The 26,383-nt window shown below is 36.4% G+C and overlaps 2 protein-coding genes across 2 annotated transcripts; both read left to right on the top strand.

Annotated features, from left to right (window-relative positions):
- The first annotated feature begins 1,370 nt into the window (after positions 1–1,370).
- On the top strand, positions 1,371–4,744 carry LOC127622829 (extracellular calcium-sensing receptor-like). The gene is made up of 5 exons (XM_052096932.1): positions 1,371–1,776; positions 1,931–2,734; positions 2,849–3,076; positions 3,180–3,303; positions 3,746–4,744. The coding sequence occupies exons 1-5, from the start codon at positions 1,522–1,524 to the stop codon at positions 4,660–4,662; spliced, it is 2,328 nt and encodes a 775-aa protein (XP_051952892.1). The 5' UTR covers positions 1,371–1,521; the 3' UTR covers positions 4,663–4,744.
- A 6,972-nt stretch (positions 4,745–11,716) lies between these two features.
- On the top strand, positions 11,717–18,350 carry LOC127623043 (extracellular calcium-sensing receptor-like). The gene is made up of 6 exons (XM_052097251.1): positions 11,717–11,919; positions 12,091–12,379; positions 13,254–14,060; positions 14,302–14,529; positions 14,686–14,809; positions 17,446–18,350. The coding sequence occupies exons 1-6, from the start codon at positions 11,717–11,719 to the stop codon at positions 18,348–18,350; spliced, it is 2,556 nt and encodes an 851-aa protein (XP_051953211.1).
- Positions 18,351–26,383: the final 8,033 nt, after the last annotated feature.

Below are 26,383 nucleotides of genomic sequence, written 5' to 3'. Positions count from 1 at the left end.
TACGTACAGCCTGATACAGCTGGTCGCCTTTGCATGTAAGAATACATGCCCACTCCTGTATCAGCAGTTCACGTACACGGCTCAGCGCATGGCATGATTGAAGTGGGACCCCTAGTGTCGCTTCCCCGACACAACGTGGAGAGAGCGACAGAAGGGGAACGTCTAGGTTTTGTATGTAACCTCCGTTCCCCGATGGAGGGAACGAGACGTTGTGTCATCCCCGCCACGTCGCTGAGTCGAGCCACTGTTCTGGCTCCTCAGAAAAATCCTGAATGAACTCCCGTATTTTCCCCGCTTAAATACCTGTATGTCCGGGGGGCGGGATATGCAAATACCATCTGCCAACTTCTCATTGGCCTTATTTCATAGAGCAGAGGTATATATCGGCACTCAAGAGAGACCCCTAGGGTCGCTTCTCTGACACGACGTCTCGTTCCCTCCATCGGGGAACGGAGGTTACATACATAACCTAGACGTTATTTGTTATTGTCTCTCTTAAATGTGCTGCACAAAAAAAATTATAAAATAAAATAATGGAAATGGTCATCAACATAATGCATTTCCCAAAGGCAGCAGTACGTTTTTTAGATCATATAATACTTTTCTTACAATAAGTATACATTACAATCATACCACTTTATAACTCACTGTCTGATAACATTTGTCTGCAGCTTAATTCTTGATGCGAAAATACTGGTGTTATTCTACAACTTCCCACTGTTTATGCATTCAAAATGTGTTAGTTCTATTACTATACGTAGGGGCAATGTAGTTCTAGAAAAACTAGATTTGCTGTAGGAAATAGCATTGTCTGCAAAAACGCCAAAGCTAAATATCTTACTGTCTTGCAAAGTACTGTAATAATTATAGGATAGAGACCCCTTAAGCTGCCAGAAAAAAAAGAACTATGATTGCTACTATCTGTCCCCTGAGAGAACTGATGCAATGACAGGCTTGTTGCTTCGGCTTCTCAGACTGTATAAATTCTGTGGTCGAATATGCGCAGGTTTCCAGAGCTGCCATGCTGATACTTCAACTGCTTTTGATGGTCCTGTTATCCCAGGCAGAAAAGCCTGACTGCAGGCCACAGGGGCAAAGGGTGCTACCTGAACTGGAGAAAGATGGAGACCTCATCATTGGGGGTATCTTTTCCTTCCGCACTAGACAAGATGGCTGCACAGATTCCTTTACAAAAATGCCGGAAATTTGTCCATGCAAAGAGTATGTGTCAGTACGAATGGTTTATATTGTGTCTAATTTCTCATGATAAATATGTGTATCTATAAGTGTTATGTGTCAATTGTCAAAGGGATAGTTCATCCAAAAATGGGTTTGGAACAACATATAGGTGAGTAAGTAGTGATACAATTTTCATTTATGGAAGAATTATCCCTTTGATAAAATTAAAGTAACTCATGAAACAAATATTATGTAGTATCCATTTTCAGTAAAAATACAGCATCCCTGATAAAAGAAAATTTCTAAAGTTTCAGTTTCAGAGAATTTAAGTTTGCTCACACGATGATGTTTGCAGTAGATGAGATAAACAGAGACCCAGACATTCTCCCTGGAGTTACACTGGGTTACAAGATTTACAATTATTGTGGATCCACAGACATTCTGAGAGCTGCAATGACATTAGTAAGTGGTGTGGAACAGTCAGAAACAAAAGCAAGTTGTCCTAAGTCTCAAACAGTCCAAGCCATTATTGGACACTCTGGATCAACACCAACAATGAGTATTGCAAGGATCGTTGGAAGATTTAATATCCCGGTGGTAAGACACATTCTCTTTTGCAATTTAAATGTATGCCCTAATAGGTCTAATTAAAGGTTTGAAATATTTTCAGCTGTATGTCTTTTGGACAGATATTTGAGTAGATGCTAAAAAGTATCAAAGGTTATATATTGTTTTTGTTTTGTCCATATAGATCAGTCATTTTGCTACATGTGCTTGCTTGAGCAATAGAAAGGAGTACCCGTCCTTCTTCAGAACTATTCCCAGTGATTACTACCAGAGCAGAGCACTGGCTCAGCTGGTCAGACAGTTTGGCTGGACATGGGTGGGTGCGTTAAGCAATAAAAATGATTATGGAGTGAATGGGATAACCACTTTTATTAAGGCTGCTCATGAGGAGGGGGTATGCATCGAGTACTCAGAAGCCTTTGAAAGTAACAGTCCATACCAAGAAATACTGAGAATTGTGAATGTTATCAGAAGCTCCACATCTAAGGTAATAATGGCCTTCATGTCACACAGAGAGATCAAGATACTAGTGGAGGAGTTATGCAGGCAGAACATTACAGGACTACAATGGATTGGAAGTGATGCCTGGATCACAGATGACTCTCTGGCAGATATCCAGGGTCACAATTTGCTTATTGGATCTATAGGATTCACTGTTCGTAATGCTCAAATCCCCGGACTAGGTCCTTTTCTACAGGAAGTTAACCCTTCTCAATTTCCTAACAGTGTGTTTCTCAAAGATTTTTGGGAGCATGTATTTGACTGTTCCTTGACTCAGAGTGAAATAAGGAGGAGATGTAATGGCTCTGAGCACTTGAAAGATGTGCAAACCCTTTTCACTGATTTATCTGACTTAAGGTTCTCTAATAATATATATAAAGCTGTTTATGCAGTGGCTCATGCAATACTCAATCTACACTTATGTAAGCAAAATAAAAGCTCCACTGCTAATGCCAAATGTGAGCTTAATCAAATAAAGCCTTTTCAGGTGAGACCAGATTGTTCTGTCCACATGAAATGAAATTTTCACAAACTACAATTAATTAGTGTAAGCTGTAAAGCATGCAGACAATAATGTATTTATTCTATTTGTGTGCTGAAGGTCTTAAACTCCTTGCGATCTGTAAATTTCACCACACATGGAGGTGACAATGTCTTTTTTGATAACAATGGAGATTCGCCAGCGAGATATGAGCTGATCAATCTACAAAGCATTAATAAAGAGAAAATAAATGTAGCAACAATTGGCAACTATGATGCTTCTTTGCCTAGAGGTCAGCGATTCTCAATGAATAATGTTCAAATAGTCTGGAGAGAAGGAAGCGACACGGTAGAGCCTTTTTATAGATTCCTAAACATACAGTATTTATATTCAGAATTACAGCTGAGAAATTAAATAGTATAATGTTTGTGTATGTACTGGTATATGGCAGGTTCCTGTGTCTGTGTGCAGTGAGAGCTGTCCCCCGGGGACTAGAAAATCTGTGCAGAAAGGAAAACCTGTCTGCTGTTTTGACTGTGTTCCATGCCCACCAGGAGAGATAAGTAATAGAACAGGTACATCATTTAAGAATGTACATAAAGTTGCTTTTTTTTTATTCATATTGTTTTAGATGTTTCGTAACAAGATATGTGATAATATTTTTGTAATGTTTTATACATAGTTATTAAACAGCTCTCTTGAATATTTCATTGTTATTGGTCAGTTGCAGCATTCTTTGGTCAAATATGATTCCATTATTACAGCTAAATTGTACTGTTTGAACATTGCCCTTCTCTGGCAACCAATCTCCTAAAATGTGCACATTTTATGTCTCTCGTATTACTCAGTGTTCTCTTTCTCCTCACCTAATGAAATAATTTAAACTCAAATCAGTATTTTTTTTTTGTAAATGTATGTACTTATTCGGTTAGTAGTCCTGTAATAAGGGCTTCATGTCCGAGTCCTGACTGTACATTAAACCTTGCTTATTTTATATATTATTTTCTTTTTTTTTAGATTCTATTGATTGTCTCAAATGCCTTGTTGCACAGTGGTCAAATACAAGAGGAGATGCTTGCATTCCAAAAGAAGTTGAATTCTTGTCATATGATGAAACAATGGGGATACTTCTAGCAATGTTCTCTGTAGTGGGGGTATTTTTCTCAGTGGTAACTATGCTTATTTTCTATATCTACAGAAGCACACCAATTGTCAGAGCCAACAACTCAGAGTTGAGTTTCCTCCTACTCTTCTCACTGACTCTGTGTTTTCTCTGTTCACTTACTTTCATTGGTCAGCCCACTAAGTGGTCCTGTATGTTGCGTCACACAGCATTTGGGATAACTTTTGTCCTCTGTATATCCTGTGTTCTGGGGAAAACAATTGTGGTGTTAATGGCCTTCAAGGCAACACTTCCAGGAGGTAATGTCATGAAATGGTTTGGACCATTGCAGCAAAGACTCTGTGTTCTTGCAATCACACTCATACAGGTTCTTATCTGTGTGCTTTGGTTAACAGAATCCCCTCCTTTGCCATATATAAACTTCAATCATTACAAAGAAAAGATTATTCTAGAATGTAATTTAGGCTCAGCTATTGGTTTCTGGGCTGTGTTGGGCTATATTGGTCTCCTAGCTGTCCTTTGCTTTGTCTTAGCTTTTCTGGCACGGAAACTGCCAGATAACTTTAATGAAGCTAAATTCATCACATTCAGTATGCTCATATTCTGTGCTGTTTGGATTACATTTATCCCAGCTTACGTAAGTTCACCTGGCAAATTCATTGTAGCTGTGGAGATATTTGCCATTTTGGTCTCCAGTTTTGGTTTACTGTTCTGTATTTTTCTGCCAAAATGCTATGTAATTTTACTGAAACCTGAAATGAACAGTAAAAAGCATGTCATGGCAAAGACATCCCAAGATATTCATTATTAGTTAATATTAAACTTTTAGATAACACATTAACAGAGTATGTTAAATAAAAATATCTATGAAAAAAATGAATAAATAAAAAATCTACACCAAAACATCCTTGTTGATTTCTCAAAAATATAGAAACAAAAATTATTAAAATTACATCCAGTCACATCAGTGGCTTCGAAAAAGCTTTTATTCTACAGTACATGGAGCAAGTCACCCGTTGGGATCACATGATCAGTCAATTTATGCAATTTAATTGAGTAACTGCTAATAGGCTACAACTACTGCTTAAATTAAAGATTACTTTATATATGGCTTTTCCAGTGTTAATGGCACTTTAAAGTTCATCTTAAAAAACAAGTGTGGCAGGGCGGAGGGCGGGGCCGTGTCCGGGTCGTGATCCTACACACCCGGTCCCGTTTTAGGCTAATTATGCTTCCGTGAGGGATAAAGGTCGACTGCAGGGGATCGTGCGGGAGAGAGAGATCGTTTACGGACATGACCGTCATGTGTGTGTTTATGTTGTCTTTTAAGTTAATCATTAAATTATTATTTATATTGAAAAGCCGGTTCTCGCCTCCTCCTTTCCATTGATCATGTTACAACAAGTAAACCAAACAACATAACAAACACAATATACATATTAAAGATGCAACATATAACAACAAAGGATCCCTAGTTAACAGAATAATCCAGAGTAATAGTGATCATAGATCATAATGTGCACTATTCACAAAGATTCATTAAAATCACTGCAAAAATATTTGTCTTGTTTTACTGTAAAATTATCTAAACATTCTTACAACGTGATTTATTTACTTGTCAAGCAAAATGGGATATTAAGTCTTGTTTTAAGATAAATCTGATTTTTTTTTTTGTGAACTTTAGACTTAAAACAAGAAAAAAAAAAGCCAATGGGGTAAGAAAAATAAACTAAATTTAAAGGGAAAATATGATTATTTGCAGTGATGAGTAGGGCAGCACGATATTGAGTAAAAGTGCACTATGTGATAAGTTGTTGGATAATGCAATATGCGATAATATAATGATGAAGTCATAGGATCTTTTGGAACTTCAGAGCCCCACTTCCCAAATATACTGAAGTTTATTTAGAAAAAAGTTATATTCCAGATATTGCATATATACAAGGCTCCATACTATAATTCAAATTATATTTCAAATCAGTAGTACAATCTGACAATATATTGGTATCATAAATTGTGTTTCCATACCTTAGATTATGGCTGATGTGCATGCACATTCTTGAGTTCATTGACAGCTGATGTCTGTATCTAAAAGGCTCTTTTACCTGTAAGACGGGACTTGCTTTTCTACATCCATTGACCATTGGGCATTCCAATTTCTGCATTTATTTTAATAGAAGTGGCTTGTTTACTTTGGCAAATGTAAAAAAAAAAAATCTTATAAAAAAAATCTACAAATATATCTTAACTTTTGCCAGTCCAATCAAATAATCAGTCAAGAAAGAATTGTTAAAGTTTAAATTATACAGTATTCTGGTTAATTCATCACCAGGTGATGGAAGATCAAGTCAAGCACATTGCATTGTGGGATAAAGTACCCAACACAATGTGCTCTGTTGCATACTGCACATTTTAGCAAATGTAATAGAGCGCAACAATCTGGTTTTGGAAGTAATTGGAAACTGATTCCATCAGTTGTTCTCATAGACAAAATGATTTTCAACAATAACTTATAAACTGGTGAATAACTAATTACCCATGGTCCAGCAGAGAAAGCTTCACCAATCAGAGAACCGAGGCCAACATAGCCCGCAAAACTGACGCACTGGGAATGATGCAACCAAGTCGGTCTCCATTCACCCTCAAACTACTTACACAGTATATTTGTACATACTGGATCAGAAAGAATTTAGCAATAAATTTAAAAATATATTGTTTCTGTACTTATTATATATTAATAAAAAAGTTTTAAGGCCTGTTCACACCAATTTTGTGACAATTTTGCAAGATGAACTTCCAACAGAAAGTCTATTCACATAGAGTCTGTAAAATATTAAACTAAAATGATTTAACACCCTGTACAGTAGGTGGCACTGTTGCTGCTCTGCAAACCCTCATCCTTCAGCTGCCATATATTTAGCTAATTTGGTATAACTGCTTCATTATGTTCTTTCCATTGTGTTGATCCATTTTGAGGAGTATACAGTATAATCTGTGTTTCCAAATGGAACATATCGTAATGATCGCACCCGCCCCACCACAACGCAAGAGCAGCATGCTCTTCCCCCAAACACACAAAACAGAACTGGTGTGTGTCCCTCTCAGCTATAGAGCGCAAACATGGGAACACACGCCTTGTTTATCAGTCATTTTTCTTTTTTTGAGAAAAGGTTTCTGCGCACTGCCTAACAATTTCACAACTCCTAACAGAGGAATGTAGAAAGTTATGACAGTCAAGAAGCACAACACACACTATTTATCTATTTATAGCCCCTTTACCGGCGCATCCTGATGATGTCACCAGCGGAGGCTATGCATTTTTTGTCAATTTCATTGACGTGTTGCATACATACTCACAGCTGGTCACTCCTTAAGACGTTCCCGAAGCGCTAAATCAGTGCAGAATCAAAGTGTAGCTTTTTGATAGGGAACTGAGATGGCAAGCATTTACTGAGAGGTTCTACGGAACTGTGTATTTTTTCTTCCTTTGTTGTTCTAAGAGTATTTTGTTTCGTTTTTTTTTTTGGTTTATTGGGTAAATTATTTGAGGTTTAAGTCAAATGACACGCTGATATAAAAAAAAGGTTATTAATTCTTATTAGAAAAATAATTAGAAAGAAATCAAGTTAAGCCCCAACCTAAAAAAATAACTAAAGCTAAATCCAGAATGTTCAAATAATAGCCTAAACTAGATAAAATTAGGATGAGCGAATACAATTTGAATTGGAAACCTGAAACAAAACTGAAACTAAAACTATATATATGAAAAAATAATAACAGAGAAAACCACCTAGATTGTTTTATATTTTATTTTATAAATTCTGGAAAGAAGATAAGTTGTTATTACATAAGGTGATTTATTTTATTTCAGTATTGTAAATAAATGTATATAATTTGAGCATTGTTTATTAAAAGGTCTGTATATGTTTTGTTTCTTAAAGTGTTTCCCAATTTGTTCTCTTCACAAACCTAGTTATCTGGTCTAAGCCCCTTTGCATCCATAGTAAATGGTGCACTAGCTGAGGGGTCACGCACATGTTACAACTGCATACCATGTGCAGAAGGAAAGATATGTTATAAGACAGGTATGGCTGATTTTACAGATGCACATATGCTCACAACTTATATACTGTAAAATAATCTTTATTTTGAATTTTCATCCTCTGATTCGGTGGCTTTTTCAAGTGCCCACCAAAATTAACCAATGGCAAGATACCTGCATCCCGAAACTTGTGGAATTCCTCTTATTTGAAGATGTGATGGGAATTTTTCTAGTAGTGTTTTCTTTGTTTGGTGTTTCTTTTGCCTTAGATATTGCTGTAGTTTTCTTTGTACAAAGGGACACCCCATGTAAAAGCCACCTACTCTGAGCTAAGCTTCCTGATGCTCTTCTCTCTGACTCAGTGTTTTCTTTGTTCACTTTTATTGGTCGGCCCACTGAGTGGTCAATGTATGTTGCATCACACAGCGTTTGGGATTATATTTGTCCTCTGTATCTTCTGTGTTCTGGGTAAAACAATTGTGGTGTTAATGGCCTTTAAGGCTAAACTTCCAGGCAGCAATGTTATGAAATGGTTTGAGCCTGCACAACAAAGACTCAGTGTTCTTGCTTTCACTCTATTACAAGTCTTAAGTTGTGTGCTTTGGTTGATAATATTTAGTCCTTTCTTGGATATGAACATTAAACCTTTACCAAGAGAGAATAATTCTAGAATATAATTTGGGCTCAGCTTTTTGTTTCTGTGCTGGGTTGTATTGGCTAGCTTGTAAGTTGCCAGATAACTTCAATGAAGCCAAATTCATCACATTCAGTATGATCATATTGTGTGCAGTTTGGATATATGCCCAACCTAATAGTTTACCTATGCAATCAACTCAATTCTCTGCGACAGAAATGTAAACGGCACTGGGTAGGGGAGGAGGCTGTTGTCATATGCTAATTATTTTATGTTATGTATGGTAGTCAAATAAAGGAAAGCCTCCATTACCCCCATTAACAGCAGGGGTTCTCACACTTCTTTGGAATGAGATCTACTTTTTCATCATGTTGTTGCAGCAAGATCTATCATGTACAATATAGGCTATACATTATCACAATACCAAATTTCAGTAGTCGGTCATAAAATTTTATGATTCTCAATACCAGTTTCAAAACCACAACAAATAATACTAACTAATGTCAATAATGGAAGAATGGTTTGAAGTTCTTAAAAAGCATCTATTATGGTTTTTAAACGTGCCTAATTTTGTTTTAAAGGTATCATACTGTAGATTTACATGCATTCAAGGTCAATCTTTTTTTCTCAGCGTCAAGAACAACTCGTTCAATGAAGACTCGTTTCAGAGAGCCTACTCTGCTCTGATTGGTCAGATGTCCCAGTCTGTTGTGATTTGTCTACCGCTTACCGCGCATGTTGGAAAGAAAAATACCCACTACCTTACACGAGTTTCAGCTCTGTCTGAAAAAAATGTCTGTTTTACCTTACCAATTTGAGCCTGAGTTTGATAGTGATTCACATCAACCCGAACCACCATATCAAGCATGACAAGAATAGGACGTTTCTCAGTGGTAAGTTTATATGTATATGTTAAGCGTATACATGAATGCGTTACACACACTAATGTTACACAACATATGTTAGCCGGTTAGCAGAGGCTAACAGCTAACAGGCTAACAATGTGCACAGGCTGTACACATATACAGACCAGAGGTGGGTTTTTGTTACCTAATTATGGAGGTTAGTACAGGAAGTAAGTCAGGAATTACTAACGACTCGTTTCAGGTGTTCAGTATCGTTCTTTCTTTTGGGAGTCAATAACTCATTTGTCATGCACTTTGATTTTTGAAACTTTTTTACATTCTCAAATAGCTATATAACACTCTACATGAAAGGTAATATTTGAAAAAGCATAATAGGTGCTCTTTAAGTAATTATTCAATATTAGTAAACAGTCAGTAATAAAATAACAATAAAAAACAGCAAAGACGAAATAGAATAAAAATAATAGAACAAAAAATTCTAATTAAGAAAATTCAGTGCTTTTTAAACAGCTTTAAAAGTTTTTAATAGCAGTATTCAAGTAATCAAGGAAACATACAGAATGCAACATAAAGTACTACTGGTCTTCACTGTATGATTATATTACATTAATACTTTTTAAAGCTACTAAATTTACTCAGCCAAGAGTAGTGAGTGGTTTTCTCATTATAGTTGTTTGATTATTATAATGACTATAATGAATAGCTTACATTTATACTTAGTCTGACATTTTAATACAAATCTGCTTTTTACTCCACTGATTCCATTCACTTTAGACATCACTATCTGTGTTTACAAGAATACCTCACCAAGACGGGCATTTTGGCGGAATTTTGAAATGTATTTAACCGTTAAGGTGCACATACAGTAAGCACAAGCATTTTCGGAACACACTTGCATGTTCTACACACACACACATACGCCGCCTGTCAATCAAACAGGGAGCAGCTGTTACTAGATTGCTTGCAAATTTTACAATGACATGCTCTTGATAACTTTTTTTTTGTTATTGCCATTTTAATCAGTCTGTTTGTCCGGTGGGGCAAGTAAAATACTCTTTCACTTGCTGCATCAAAAATCCACTTGTCCCGAACAAGCGGACAAGCGTTAATGTCGACCCCTGTGAGCCATCAAAGAAATGAAGCAAAAGTGGTTACATGTAAACATCTTTTATGTTATTATGAGAAGTGTAAAAATTATTTTGGTTCATTATGCAGGCCACCACAGTCTAGTAATTAATGGGAAACACTGTACAGTATATATACTGTCCAATTTTAGTATGTTATTTTGTACTATAACATATAATACCATATTATTATTATTATCATAATGATAATTTTAGAACATACAATTGGAGGCTGAAGAGTAGACAAGGACAGAAAACTTGTTCTAGCACCATTTCTGAGGCTGTATTGAATAATGAAACACGACAATTCACCTAATGTCGTTGCATATCATTTGGGATGTATGATAAGTTAACAAATAAAGCCAGAAATGTTTTGAATAAAACAATGTCAATGTAACGTTAATATAAAGCACCTCCTGAGGCGGTCTGAGGTCATTTGCAGTGTTCTCATAGATGACACTATTCTTGCAAACTGTTTCAGATGACTGAAACAGAGAAGAAACAGTGATGTGCTTGTTCTGCGAGAAGAGCTTGTGCTGTGCTCATGGGCAGCAGAGCACCATTGAACCTCTTACACTGCGAATAAGACATGCACATCAACGGCTTTTCTTTCATCTGTTCATCAAAATATACTCAAGTGTCTTTCTTCAAATGCACATCTATGTGTCTATCAGCATTTCTTTTAATATGTCACAATGAGATGTCTTAAAGTTCGCCCGCCACAGTGGCGGGTTGACAAGCAAAATTGCCTGCCACTGCGCATGAAATACCTGCATTTGGCTGGTTGGCAGGTGTTAGTTTTAAACCCGGATTATAAATAAAAATTCCTTAATCATCAGTCAAACCAAGTTTGTGCCACAAACAGATTAGTTTCGGTAGATTAAAAGCATTCAATTGAGAATTAACATTTTGTTCATTCATCTACACTACTATATAATTGTCACCTCAAGTTTTAGTAAATATTTTGCATTTTTGGAAATTTCTGACCTTATAAGAATTATCAATGTGTCCTATAAAATGTGTCTTTGGATACTGGAGGCCTTCAGAATTAAAATTAAATGGAGTCATCTCAAAAGAAACTTATGTATGGCAATTTAATACTGTATATCCTTTGGGCTGGGTGTCAACAATAGCTTTAGCCTATATAAAGGGTGAACACTGTATTTGGCCACTGAGTGTTTGATGAGATCTGGCCCACAATGTTGATTGTGGAGCAGCTACTGCTCATGTCAGTGCTGATCAGAGCAGAGCAGCCAGTTTGTAAGCGACAGGGCAATGCACAGCTCTCCGAATTCTCTAAAGATGGAGACCTTAAAATTGGCGGCATCTTCACTTTCTACACTGGGTATAATGGGGTAATTCCACAGTTTAACCGCTTACCTCCTCTACTAAAGTGCAAGGAGTAAGTATGCTTTAAATAGGCAAGATTTTATCTTTGTGTAAAGTATAATGTATTGCTTTATGTTTGTGAGAGTGCTTTGCTTTAACTACATAATACAAGACAAATTACCTGTGTTAAAAAGAAGTGGTACTATTTTCCTTGTCCTCTAACTTGTAAAAATGTATTTCCTAGTATAAATTACAGGGAACTTAAATTTGCCTACACCATGATCTTCGCAATAGAAGAAATAAATAAAAACCCAAGTATCCTCCCGAACCACACGGTGGGGTATGAAATCTTTAATGCATGTGGATTCTCTAATATCCTTCAGTCTGCACTTACATTGTACAATGGACAAGCAGCTTTCATTGATGAAAGAAACTGCACTAAGGCCAATTCTGTGCAGGCTATAATAGGCCATTCAGGATCCACTCCAACCATTGGGATTGCAAGAATAACTGGCAGATTTCACATACCCACGGTAAGATGCCACTGCATTTATTATCTGCTTACATGTCACATTTAGCCTTATAATGCAGGTATATATCTGTGGTGGTTACCTTATAATAAATAGTTCTATACCATCTGGTTTGTCCTTGCCCCTCTCTGACAATAAAAATAGCTAAACAATATGCCTAATAGAACCAAAAGCTCAAAATACAGTGGGGGTCCAAAAGTCTAAGACCACAAGTGAAAATTCTTCTATTTTGCATTTTTTTCCTGATCTAATACTTTTATTATTACAAATAATATTTTCAACATAACAATGTGTGTAAAAAGTTGAGTTAAAAAATGTATATGAATTTGAGATGCCCTCACTGGTATGTCCCCCTTTTGCTTTAACAACAGCATGTACTCAAGCTGGCATGGACTCCACATGTTTGTGCAAAACCTGATGATTCATGTTGGGAACGAGATCCATGAGAATGTTTAAAAACCATCTTGTGTGAAATCTGACTGTGATTATAATGAGGTTAAGATGTCAATGTCACAAACATGCTTATATAATCGATTTGATTAGCTTAGTTTGTTCTACTCACCTGTATATGGTGCACAATCTTAAATATTTCTCATTAATTTTAAGACAATTTAAGACAAGTTATTAAACTTTTGCTTATTTCCAAGTTTTAAATTTGATTGTAAATCCAGACTTTCAAAGTGGTCTTAGACTTTCGGACTCCACTGCAAATATAACAGATGTAAAAACATAAAAATAAAAGTTTGGTTACATTTGCATCAACAATAGTCTGCTGATATGTGACATGTTCGAATAGAGAACTGATGCACTGAAAAATGAAAATCACTATCATGCTGTTTTCATGTTTGTGTATTTGTTCCCACATGTATACATGCAGATCAGTCATTTTGCTACCTGTGCTTGCTTGAGCAACAGAAAAGAGTTTCCTTCCTTCTTCAGAACTATTCCCAGTGATTATTACCAGAGCAGAGCACTGGCCCAGCTGGTGAAGCATTTTGGCTGGACTTGGGTGGGTGCATTAAGCAATGACAATGATTATGGTAAAAATGGCATTGCAACATTCATTAAAGCCGCTCAAGAGGAGGGCATATGTATTGAGTACTCAGAGGCATTTGAAAGCACAGGATCCAAAACATCACTGACAAAAATTTTAGACATTATCAGAAGCTCCACATCTAAGGTAATAATGGCCTTCATGTCACACAGAGAGATCAAAATACTGGTGGATGAGTTATACAGGCAAAATATTACAGGAATGCAGTGGATTGGAAGTGATGCCTGGATCACAGATGACTCTCTTGAAGATAGCCTGGGCCACACATTGCTAATTGGATCTATAGGATTCACTGTTCGCAATGCTCAGATCCCCGGACTAGGCCCTTTTCTACAGGAAGTCAACCCATCTCAATTTCCTAACAGCATGTTTCTTAAAAAATTCTGGGGAAGTGTGTTTGAATGCTCTTTTAGCCCAAATAAAACACAAAGGAAATGTAATGGCTCTGAGCACTTAAAATATGTCAAACATCCTTTCACTGATGTGTCTGATCTTAGATTTACTAACAATGTCTTCAAAGCTGTGTATGCAGTTGCTCATGCACTGCACAACTTACTCTCATGCAAGCAACAAGAAGGGCCCTTTACTAATGCCACCTGTGCCCAACCATCAACAGTACAACCCTGGCAGGTGAAGTAAAATCTTCTGAATATATTGCATGATACAAACTTTAAATTAATAAATTTAATTTAAATAATATATAATTTATTCTTAACTCCAAAGAAGTAATGAGAACCATATTATGTTAGTAATTGTATTGTGCCACATTAATAATGGCATATTCCAGTAGCCAATCAAAAGAAGACTTTTTTTGATTAACGGATTCAATGTCAGTCTACACTTTTCCCCCATTCTTTTTTTTTAATCCCAGGTTTTACAATATCTGCAAAATGTGAATTTCAGTATCAATGGTGGAGAAACATTGTTTTTCGACAGCAATGGAGACTCTCCTGCAAGATATGAATTGGTAAACTTACAAAAGGTCAGAAAAGGTACAATGGAGTTGGCCACAATTGGCTACTATGATGCAACCCAGCACCGAGGCCAAGAGTTTACCATAAACAATGTCGAAATCATCTGGGGAGGAGGCTATATGAGTGTAAGTGTCTTTTCACATTAACTAAATGCCCAAGAGTTTGAGGCATTGTAAGGGCTTAAATCAATAAGACAAACACATGTAAACGTGTGCAAACATGTCACATTGCAAATTATTTTTATATTGTTGTTGCAGTAGCTTTTCCCTTATGTGTGGCAGGTTCCTGTATCCTTGTGCAGTGAGAGCTGTCCCCTGGGCACTAGAAAAGCTGTGTTGAAAGGAAGACCCATCTGCTGTTATGACTGTATTCCATGTCCTCCAGGAGAGATTAGCAATGCAACAGGTAATGTACACCTAATTGCTCTTTTAACACTTTCAGTTCATCAAAAGAGGATCAAATGTCGACATGTTGAAATTAATTGATTCTAAAAGATCATAAGTACTGTTGTCATAAAAAATCTTTTTAAAACACGTTAAAAAAGTTTAATTTTAATCCTCATGTTCTGTTGGAATTCACTTTACATTCTATGCCTACATTCCAAAGACCCCACTGATTAGTAAGTACAAATAATATTAATAATATCACAAATTACCTATTAATTTCCTTCAAATTATTTAATGAGTGCCTCTGACCTAATCTCAACCCAGCAGACAGATATTATCTAAGCTTCATCCCTCTGTCTTTAAGAAAGGTAATCGATTTCCTGTTTAGTGACATTGCTTCTGTTTGAAGGTTGATCTTACCACAGCACAAATACATTGGGAAAAAAATAATAATTGTAGAATAGTGTAAAGTGATTTAGATGGGCAAGGAGGAGGCGAGAACCTGCTTGACAATATAAATACTATATTTAAGGATAAACATAAACAAAAGACACAAACACACACATGATGGTCAGCTGACCGTAGACGATCTCTCTCTCATCGCACCACCATCCGCAGTCAGCCTTTATCCCTCTCAGAGGCATAATTAGCCTGATAAGGGACTGCCAGTTCTCCGATATGCCGTAGCTTGGTCCTCAGCAACTCCTCCACCCTCTAATGGACGACAGCTGTGCCTCCCCAGGCAGATCGGAGGCAGTCCTCCCGCCCCTGGCGGATGGAACGCCCCGCCACGTTCTCGGGGAACAGAAGGGGTCTCCCCCGCCCCTGGCAGTGGTTCTCCCGCTCCAGGCGGTTGGCAGCAAGCCCCTCCCCGCTCGCAGTCGGCGGTTTCAGACCCCGCCGCGTTTCAGCAGCTGATAGGGGACTCCTCCGCCCCTGGCAGCGGCCCTGACCGCTCCAGGAGGTCGGTTAGGAGCCCCTTCTCCCCTTGCGGTCATCGGCTGTTCCTCCGCTTCCAGGTGGCCGGGCTCCTCCGTCCCTTGTGGCTGCTCCGTTGGGGATGATGGTAGTGGCGAGAACTCTACTACGGCGTATCCCTCCTCCTTCCCGGGTCTTCGGCACCAGTGTAAATGGATTTAAGGAAAAGGAGGAGGCGAGAACCGGCTTGACAATATAAATAATAGTTTTAATATAAAACTGAACTAAAAGACACAAACACACACATGACGGCCAGTAAATGATCTCTCTCTCATCGCACCACCTTCCGCAGTCGGCCTTTAACCCTCTCAGAGGCTTAATTAGCCTGATAGGGACCGGGTGTGTATAATCACGACCCAACCCCGCCCTCCTCCCTGTCACAAATAAATACACCAAAAATCTTATTACATTAAAAAGCATTGCATTTATTTATATTGTTATACCTAGGATCTCTAAAATGTCAAACATAAGTAATTAAAAATAAATACAAAATTACATGGAGGATGGTTGAAATTAGGAAAAGGACAGTTCTAATAAGATTAGGGAAAAGTCATGAAGTTTCAACCTGATACAGTACTTTGATACAGTACTTCAATGTTAAAGGTATACTGTAGATGACCCAAAATTATAATTCAGACATTATTTACTGACCCTCACATTGTTCTAAATCAGTATAGCTTTATTTCTTCCATGAAACACAAGAGGAGAATTTTTAACTGTTTGAATGTTGACATTGATCTTTGATATATTCAATGAAAGTGAATGGTGATTGAGGCTTACAGTACATTCTGCTAATATATATTCTGTAGGTATGGAACAACAAGAAATGTTAATGATGACACAATTAAAATATTTTGGGTAAAACTATCCCATGTTTAAAGGGTTAGTTCACTCAAAAATGAAAATTCTCTCATCATTTACTCACCTTCATTCCATCCCAGATGTGAATAAATTTTTCTTTCTTCTGCAGAACACAAAAGAAGATTTTTAGAAGAATATCTCATATCTGTAGGTCCATACACATAAAGGCAACATAAAAGTACTCCAGACAACTCCAGTGATTATATATATATATATATATATATATATATATATATATATATATATATATATATATATATATATATATATATACGTATATCTTCTGAAGTGATATGATAGGTGTGAGTGATAAAACAGATCAACATTTAAGACATTTTCCCTTCACTTTCTCCTTCTTCTGATTTTGTGAATCACATTATTTGTCCATACTGGGCAGGGAGGAGAACTTATGACAAAAATTACTTAAATACTTTTCTGTTTCTCACCCACACCTATCCTATCATGTCTGAACACATTGATTTAACCACTTTTTGATTTTGGTGCTTCAACATTTTGGCACCGATTTACTTGCATTGTGATGACCTACAGAGCTGAGAATTTTTTCTAAACATCTTATTTGTGTTCTGCTAAATAAAGAAAGTCATATAAATATGGGATGCCAGCAGGGTGAGAAAATCATGAGATAATTTTATTGTTTTGGTGAAATATATCTTTAAGTATGTTCATTGAGCAGGTAGAGGGACAATGGGTCCTCTCTAACCCAAACAGAACACGAGAGTTAAAAGAACAATAAAGAGCAAGTTATAGGTTAGAAGAAACTCATTACTATTGCACTTCCATTTTCATCCATACCAGATTCATCTGACTGTTTGAAGTGCCCTTTTGGATACTGGTCCAACAACAGAGGTGATGAGTGTATCATAAAGACAGTGGAATTCCTATCATTCACAGAAATGATGGGTATCATTTTGATGATGTTTGGTTTACTTGGGGCATTTTTAACTGTGTTTGTATTTGTAGTTTTCTTTCACTACAGAGATACTCCCATAGTAAAAGCCAACAACTCAGAGTTGAGCTTCCTGCTGCTCTTCTCACTGACTCTGTGTTTTCTCTGTTCACTTACTTTCATTGGTCGGCCCACTGAGTGGTCCTGTATGTTACGTCACACAGCATTTGGGATCACTTTTGTCCTCTGTCTCTCCTGTGTTCTGGGGAAAACAATAGTGGTGTTAATGGCCTTCAAGGCTACACTTCCAGGCACTAAAGTCATGAAATGGTTTGGCCCTCCTCAACAGAGACTCAGTGTTCTTGCTTTCACACTTGTACAGGTAATTATCTGTGTACTTTGGCTGACAATATCCCCACCTATTCCATATATGAACATAAACTCCAATAGAGAAAAAAATATCCTTGAATGTCATTTAGGCTCAGCTGTTGGTTTTTGGGCTGTGTTGGGTTACATTGGCCTACTGGCCATCTTGTGCTTCATTCTAGCTTTTCTGGCTCGAAAACTGCCTGATAACTTCAATGAAGCTAAATTCATCACATTCAGTATGCTTATATTTTGTGCTGTATGGACTGCCTTTATCCCAGCTTATGTAAGCACACCTGGAAAGTTTACAGTTGCTGTGGAGATATTTGCCATCTTAGCTTCCAGTTATAGCTTACTGATTTGTATTTTCTTTCCAAAATGTTTTGTCATCCTTTTAAGGCCAGATGCAAACACCAAAAATAATTTACTAAGAAAAGTGCCACATTAACCACAACATCAAGACACATTCCATAATGGTTTCAAAAGTTGTAAAAAGAAAATTGACATAAACAGTCAATTTAAACTTTTAAATTAAATACAAGACATAAAAAATGGTAAACACTGTCAACAGCACATCAGTGACCAAAGAATGCCACAGAAATTCTGTTTGGAATGACCCTACAGCTTGACAACCATTATTATTACTTCCAACCAAGTGCCCTGTGAAGGCATAATTTTGGCTTTGAAAGTGGCCACAAATCCCCAAGACTACATTACATTGACAGACTGTTCAAATGAGCTGACTTTGTTTTGGAATGCTCATGCCTGTAAGACCTGTAAAATTGTTGGTAACACTTTACAATAAGGTTCCACTCATTAACATTAGTTAATGCATTAGGTATAATGAACTAATAGGCAACAATATATTTGTTACACAATTTATCAATCTTTGTTAATGTTAATAAAAATGCAATTGTTCATTGTTAGTTCATGTTAGTTCATGGTGCATTAACCAATGTTAACTAATATAACTAAAAATTATAGATAGGGCCAGTGCCCAGGGCTCCTTTACAACCAGGGGCCCGGGGAGGCACAGGGCTGCAAAGTCTCGTGGCCCATCAACTAAAAAAAATAAATGTTTATATATGCTTAAATATGTGGCCCCAAAGCCTATACAAGGCCCTTCAATAGGGCCCTGTGACTGTAAGGGGCCCCAGTCATCTTATAGGGCCCATTTTCCTCCCTGTTTTAATTCAATGTAAAAAAAAAAGTTTTGAGCCACTCTTTAACAGCGCTCGTACCATATTTGATACTTGATACATGACTTATAAAGCCTCTACAATACATTATCAAAATGATCAAAACTTTGCTGAAAAAACTGTTGTATGCAATGTACTAGATGTCTACTGCCTCCTGTTGACATTTTTCATGCTCCTCTGGAAGTAGAAGATCTTGTAATTTAATTTCCGAAATGGCTGTCTTTGTGTTGTGATTGACTAATCTTTTTGATGTGAAATCTTTTCTGATTTTGATAGAGTAAAAGTAAAGATAACATTTAATATATTACAAAAAATAACTTGGCTTAGGTGGTTGTGGATAATAAAATATTAATATAATAACAAAAATGTGTCAAAGATTATTGATAAAACTAGATACGTAAAGTTTGTTATGACAAACTATAATCTTGGTTTGACAAAACCTTGTTTGAAATAATTGTATATGCTTGAAGTTAGACATTTTGGTAAAATTTTTCAATAAGATTCCATTCGTTAACATTAGTTAACATGAACAAACAATAAACAATACTTATTAAGCATTTATTCATCTTAGTTAATGTTAATTTCAACATTTAAATTTTTTAAATCAAAAGTTATATTAGTTAACATTAGTTAATGCACCATGAACTAACATGAACAATTGCATTTTTATTAACATTAACAAAGATTGATAAATTGTGTAACAAATATTTTGTTAATTATTAGTTCATTATACCTAATGCATTAACTAATGTTAATGAGTGGAACCTTATTGTAAAGTGTTACCAACAATTTTACAGGTCTTACAGTCAGAAAAAAAAGGCATGAGCATTCCAAAACAAAGTCAGCTCATTTGAACAGTCTGTCAATGTAATGTAGTCTTGGGGATTTGTGGCCACTTTGAAAGCCAAAAGTATGCCTTCGCAGGGCACTTGGTTGGAAGTAATAATAATGGTTGTCAAGCTGTAGGGTCGTTCCAAACTGAATTTCAAATCAAATAAAATAATTATTTTATTTACCACTATTTTTAAGCCCCACACCTTTCAGCCCTTCAGAGCTCTCACAGTGGAGGGTGAAGTTTTTTAAGGGAATAGGGTATAGGAATGATCACTTCTGAATAGAATGTACCCCCATAATTCAGATGAGTAACAACATCTGCAGCAGCACGAGCCAGAACTGCCTAAAATCTTTGCTGAATTTGTTGGATGCAGCTAAAATAGAGAAAGTTAGTAATATACCCATCAACTAGCCTTTAAACATAAGCAATAAAGCAGCATGTATATTTGAAATAATTGTGCTTTTTTATTTTATTTTGATACACACAATGGAATAATCAGATTTTAGTGGTTATGACTTTATTTGTTATGAATTATTTGGTGATGTTACATTTAGGATCAAAATTTTTCATTGTGTAAACTGCATTGCAATCGTCTACAGATACATGATTGGAGATCATTTTAATCACATTTTAGCTTTTTATAAATGTACAAATTCTTCATTCTAGTATGATATGATGTCAGGAAATTGCATATGGTCTCATGACGATAAAATGCAATGTCAGCTACAGATTAAAAAAATAAAAAAATATTCATCAGATTGGAACCTAAAAACGAAAATAGAATTACACATCTAACATTTAATTTGTACTATTAAAAAAATTGCCTTAGCTATCCATTGTGACCTGCATGATTTACATCAGTGGGCGTGAAAAAAATATTATTAAAATTTTGTACTAATAATATTACTAGATTAAGATTAGGTTTATGGAGCAGGGCTCTGCATGGGTTTCACCACACCCATCCATAGATGCTGTAGGAACCTGTTTGTTAAATTCTGCAATATTAAAAGTGTTTGATTAAGTTAAAATATTTCATAATGTATCGTTATCCCTTTAAATATATGCAAGTTTACACATTTACCACATTTTGTTAAATGCTTGTCTTTGTATTCATAATTGCAGCATTTACAAGTATTTACATTTAGTTTATATTGATATGTTGTTGTGGAAATTCTATAAAATAAGAGACTCGGAGGCAGAAAATGTTTTTCTGGAACTTTAATAATACTTGCAAGTATGTCTCAGTCACCATACAGAAATAAAAGGTTTCCACAGGTGAAGAGTGTAACCCTTATTACGAGGTAGTAATAATGCACATAGGTGTAGTAGTCTAAAGTAGTCTTAGAGTTTATCATTAATGTGAACTTGGACCAGAATCAGAAGATGTTAAGAGCCTGAGAATTGTTAAGAGCCTGAGAATTGAATGTCAATAAAAAGAATACCACACCAGAATGACAGTTTGTAATAAGTGTATTAATTACATATGGCTGGTACATACATATAAGAAAACAGTTATGAAAAATAACAAACTAAAATAATAAAGTGCGCACATAAATAAATCCCTTTTCTTTCAATTTCTTCAAAAAAGAAAGAGCCCTTGTTATTGGCGATTCTATTGTAAGGAATGTAGAAATAGAGACTCCAGCCACTATTGTTAATCGCATTTCGGGGACCAGAGTGTCTGACATCAAATCAAATTTACAAGTGCTGGCTAATGCTAAACGTAGATTTTCTAAAATTGTTATCCATGTCGGCCAGTCACTAAAGATAATGTTAAAGTGGTGTGCGAATTTGCAAAAACGATGTCAGACACTGTAATATGCTCTGGTCCCCTCCTTGCTCGTTGTTGTGACGAGGTTTATAGTAGATTAGTGTCACTGAATGGCTGGATGTCTGAGTGGTGTCTGAAGAATAAAATAGGATGTATAGACTATTGGAAGAGTTTTTGGGGTAGACCTGACCTGCTAAAGAGAGACAGACTCCATCCCTCCAGGGAAGGTGCCGCTCTCCTCTCTAGTAATTTGGCTCATAGTCTTAATAATGATAGTATTTGACTAACTGTGGCCCAGGTCAGGAAGCAGACAATCTGGTTAATCCGAACGTCTGCTAGCTGCCTTGAGACGTCACACAGGTCACATAAACTACAACACATAGAGACTGTATCACCTTGATATCTCATAGAGACTGTGTCTGTTCCTGAACTACCAAACACAATACCCTCATGACAATACCAATGAATCTACTCCCGCAGGTTATTGTTATAAACATGAGCCTCGTCTGAAGAGTTGAGGAGGAGGTGTTGCTACAATTTACAGTGAAGTTTTTGGTGTTACTCAGAGGACAGGATAGAAATGTAAGTCTTTTGAACTAATAATGCTTAATGTGACACCGTCAGATATAAATAAAAAATCTCTGTTGTCTTTTGTCCATGCTACAATGTATAGATAACCAGGGCCTTATTATGATTTCATTGGTGAATTTGCTAATTTTTTATCAGATCTTGTAGTTACTGTAGATAGAGATTTAATTGTTGGTGACTTCAACATCCACATAGATAATGAAAATGATACATTGGGATAAGCATTTATCGATATTCTCAACTCTCTTGGAGTCAGACAAAATGTAACAGGACCAACTCATCGCCATAATCATACGCTAGATTTAATTCTGTATATGGATTTGATGTTGATAATATAGAAATTCTGCAGCAGAGCGATGACATCTCGGATCATTACCTCGTCTCTTGTATGCTGCAATCAGCTAATGTTACTCAATCTACACCCAGCAATCTTTCAGGTAGAACTATTCTTTCGACCACTAAAGATTGCTTTACTAATAATCTTCCAGATCTATCTCATATACTCATTAAACCCCAGAGCCCAGAAGAACTTGATGAAATAACAAAAACTATAAATGCAGTCTTCTCTAGCACACTTGATATTGTCACCCCACTTCAATTAAAGAAAATTAAAGAAATAAGCCCTGCACCATGGTACAATGATCACACTCATGCTCTCAAGAGAGCAGCTCGGAAAATGTAGCGCATGTGGAAAAAACTAAATTAGAAGTATTTCGGGGTGCATGGAAGGATAGTGTCTGTAGATACAGACATGCACTAAAAGCTGCCAGGTCAGTATATTTTAGTAAACTCATAGAAAATAACCACAACAATCCTAGATGTATATTCAGTACTGTGGCTAATTGGTTAGGAATAAAGCCTCAACAGAACCAAATATTATTATGGAATTATGCAATCATCTGTCATAGCACCTCAGAAAACAGTGTCTAATAATTTTCCTCACGTGCAACTTCAATCCTTCTCTGTCATAGGTCATGAAGAGCTAACAAAACTTATCAAAACATCAAAAGCCACAACATGTTTGTTAGATCCTATACCAACTAAGCTCTTAAAAGAGGTATCTCCTGTAATTTCAGAACCTCTTCTTAATATTATTAACTCCTCGCTATGCTTAGGACATGTCCCAAGAAACTTTAAAATGGCAGTTATCAAACCGCTTATTAAGAAGCCACAACTTGATCCTGGAGAACTGGCTAATTATAGACCGATTTCAAATCTCCTGTTTATGTAAAAAATACTAGAAAATGTATTATCCTCCCAAATATATTAATTTCTACAGAGAAATAGTATATACAAATAATTTCAGTCAAGATTTAGGCCATCACAGTACAGAGACTGCACTTTTCAGAGTTACAAATGACTTGCTCTTATCATCTGATCGTGGCTGCATTTCTCTGTGTTTAGATCTTAGTGCTGCATTCGACACGATAGATCATGACATTCTCTTGAATAGACTAGAGAATTATGTTGGCATTTGTGGAGTTGCATTAGCATGGTTTAGGTCATATTTAGCAGGCCGCTACCACTTTGTCTATGTAAATGAGGAATTGTCAAACCAAACAAAAGTCAAATATGGAGTGCCACAGGGATCAGTTTCAGGGCCTCTGCTTTTCTCCATGTATATGCTTCCACTGGGAGATATTATCAGGAATCCTGAAATAAGTTTCCACTGCTATGCCGATGATACACAACTTTATATTTCTTCAAAACCTGATGATATTTCACAATTCTCTAAATTAGCAGAGTGTATCAATGAAATAAAAGATTGGATGGCCAGAATTTTATTTCTACTCAATTCTGACAAAACAGAGGTACTAATTATTGGACCAAAAAACAATAAGCAATAATAAAAATAAGCCACTACAATATAATTTGACTCTCGATGGATGTACTGATACATCATCTTCAACATCGAAGAATTTAGGTGTTGTATTTGATCAATTGACCAAATTGATTTGACCAATCTGTCCTTTGAAAATCAAAATACCAATGTTTGTAGAACACCATTCTTCCACCTAAGAAATATTGCTAAATTAAAGTACATGCTCTCTGTTGCTGATGCCGAAAAAACTAATTAATGCGTTCATGACCTCAAGACTAGATTATTGTAATGCATTACTGGGAGGATGTCCAAAATGCAACAGCCAGAGGGCTAACAAGAACCAAGAAATATGATCATATTAGCCCCATTTTATCATCGTTACATTGGCTACCTGTTAAATTCCGTATTAATTTTAAAATTCTGTTAATTACTTACAAAGCTTTGAATGGTCTAGCTCCGCAGTACTTAAGTGACCTTCTACCACGCTATATTCCATCACGTTCATTACGATCGCAAAATTCTGGCTTGTTAATAGTTCATAGAATACCAAATCCACAAAAGGAGGTAGATCCTTTTCATATTTGGCTCCTAAACTATGGAAAAGTCTCCCTAACACTGTTCGATATGCATACACACTCCCTCAGTTTAAGTCTAGACTAAAGACTCATCTATTTAGCCAGGCATACACCTAATTTATCCTCCAACCCACAATTAGGCTGCTTTAGCTGCACCAGAAACTTTGATCATGATTTATAACTCTGCAATAAATTGAATGGCATCTATGCTTATATTATTTTATTTGTTTCCCTGGCTCAACCTCGGGACTCCTATCCTGAGGACACCTGAACCGGCTGGTTCCAGCACCATTCCTGCTCGTGTTGGACTCCACTGCTACGTGTCGCTGAATGATTATGACTAAATGCAGCCGGTGCCAGCCAAACATCACTTCAATCTATTGTGATGGACTTCAGAGGATAAACTGATGACAACTCCAACCATAAGACATGGGATACTTCATATGCCATTGTCTGAACCTTGGATTTAGGATGGACCACACCGAACCTCACCGAAATTACCGGCAAGGTCCAACTGCCTTTCACATCCCTGAAGAGTGTTTGTGCAATGTTTACCTCTGGGAGTTGGCCCTTGGGTTTCACATCAACTGCCCCTTCCTCTTGTGTCACTTAAGGAGTGTATAAAGCTAGGAAGCTACCCTGAACAGGAACTATTTACCAGCTCAGCCTGTGAGATGAGAGGAGCCACTGTGCTTCTACTTGCTCTTCTGACAAGAGCACTGAACCCTTGCTGTAGATCACTTAGCATAGGATATGCTGAGAGACTAAATGAGCATAGTTCAGAGGACAGAGTTTTCACATTTAGCAGAGCCTTTAAATTTGCTCATGTACCGATGACATGTGGAGGGTGGGTATGATTTGTTTAAAATTCTATTTTAAATAAGTTAATTTGCTCTTTTTATTTACATTGACTGATTTCTTGCTGTTACAAAAATTTTAGTAGGTTTGTACTTTCACAATTAGAAAGTCGTGAAAGTTATTTTTAAAATGCTGTGCAATGCTGTATTTATAATGTGGATATCATGACAAGGTTAAGATTTGGTTATGTCATGGAATGTTATTGAAAAAGATATATCTCTGATAGAAAATGTGAAATGCGACTCCATTGTACAGATATCGAATAATGATGTGCATTTGCTTTCCTGCTAAATCTTTTTGTAAGTTAATTCAATGACTAAGATCTTCTAACTGTATTCTTATTTCAGCTGCTTTGTAGAAGAATGTCAATCAACACATGTGGCGATCCTTTCTGTAGAAAGACCTGAAGGGATAACGGTGCAGTTTACAAGATGCCCAGTTCTCTGCCTCTGTAAAGTCCGGAATAGACAGGTACTGGGTGAGCAGCACAAATTTGAGCCCAACCAAACCATCGTGGGTTTAAAAAAGGCAAGAATTGCAAAAACACAGCAGAGTAAATTCAATTAAAATGTGCAATAACAGCTGTTAAAATGCTAAGTAAAAATGGACACATTGTTTGCCACTTAAATACGTCATATATAGCAAAAAAGTGTAACATCAATTGTGTGTATTTTTGTATATATAAAAGCTGATCAAAAAGAACAACTATAAAATCAAAAAGAACATGACACTGCTTTTGAAACTTATTTAATCAATCTGTCTGCTTGCTTCATCTTTTCTTTTTTTTCTAGGTTTTCCATCAGTCTTCAAGCTCTTTTGTAAACTACTGCCAT

The sequence above is a fragment of the Xyrauchen texanus genome, chromosome 29, assembly GCF_025860055.1.
Source record: "Xyrauchen texanus isolate HMW12.3.18 chromosome 29, RBS_HiC_50CHRs, whole genome shotgun sequence".
Lineage (NCBI taxonomy): Eukaryota > Metazoa > Chordata > Actinopteri > Cypriniformes > Catostomidae > Xyrauchen > Xyrauchen texanus.
Note: the sequence above shows the minus strand (reverse complement) of the source record. Positions and strands in the feature narration are given on the sequence as shown.

Bases quoted from the DNA above. Each gene is read 5' to 3' on its own strand.
- LOC127622829 (XM_052096932.1), top strand. From the start codon at position 1,522: ATGATGTTTGCAGTAGATGAGATAAACAGAGACCCAGACATTCTCCCT. The intron at 2,735-2,848 runs GTGAGACCAGAT...TGTGTGCTGAAG, and splicing joins ATCAAATAAAGCCTTTTCAG to GTCTTAAACTCCTTGCGATC. The intron at 3,077-3,179 runs GTAGAGCCTTTT...GGTATATGGCAG, and splicing joins GGAGAGAAGGAAGCGACACG to GTTCCTGTGTCTGTGTGCAG.
- LOC127623043 (XM_052097251.1), top strand. From the start codon at position 11,717: ATGTTGATTGTGGAGCAGCTACTGCTCATGTCAGTGCTGATCAGAGCA. The intron at 11,920-12,090 runs GTAAGTATGCTT...TGTATTTCCTAG, and splicing joins CCTCTACTAAAGTGCAAGGA to TATAAATTACAGGGAACTTA. The intron at 14,810-17,445 runs GTAATGTACACC...CATCCATACCAG, and splicing joins AGAGATTAGCAATGCAACAG to ATTCATCTGACTGTTTGAAG.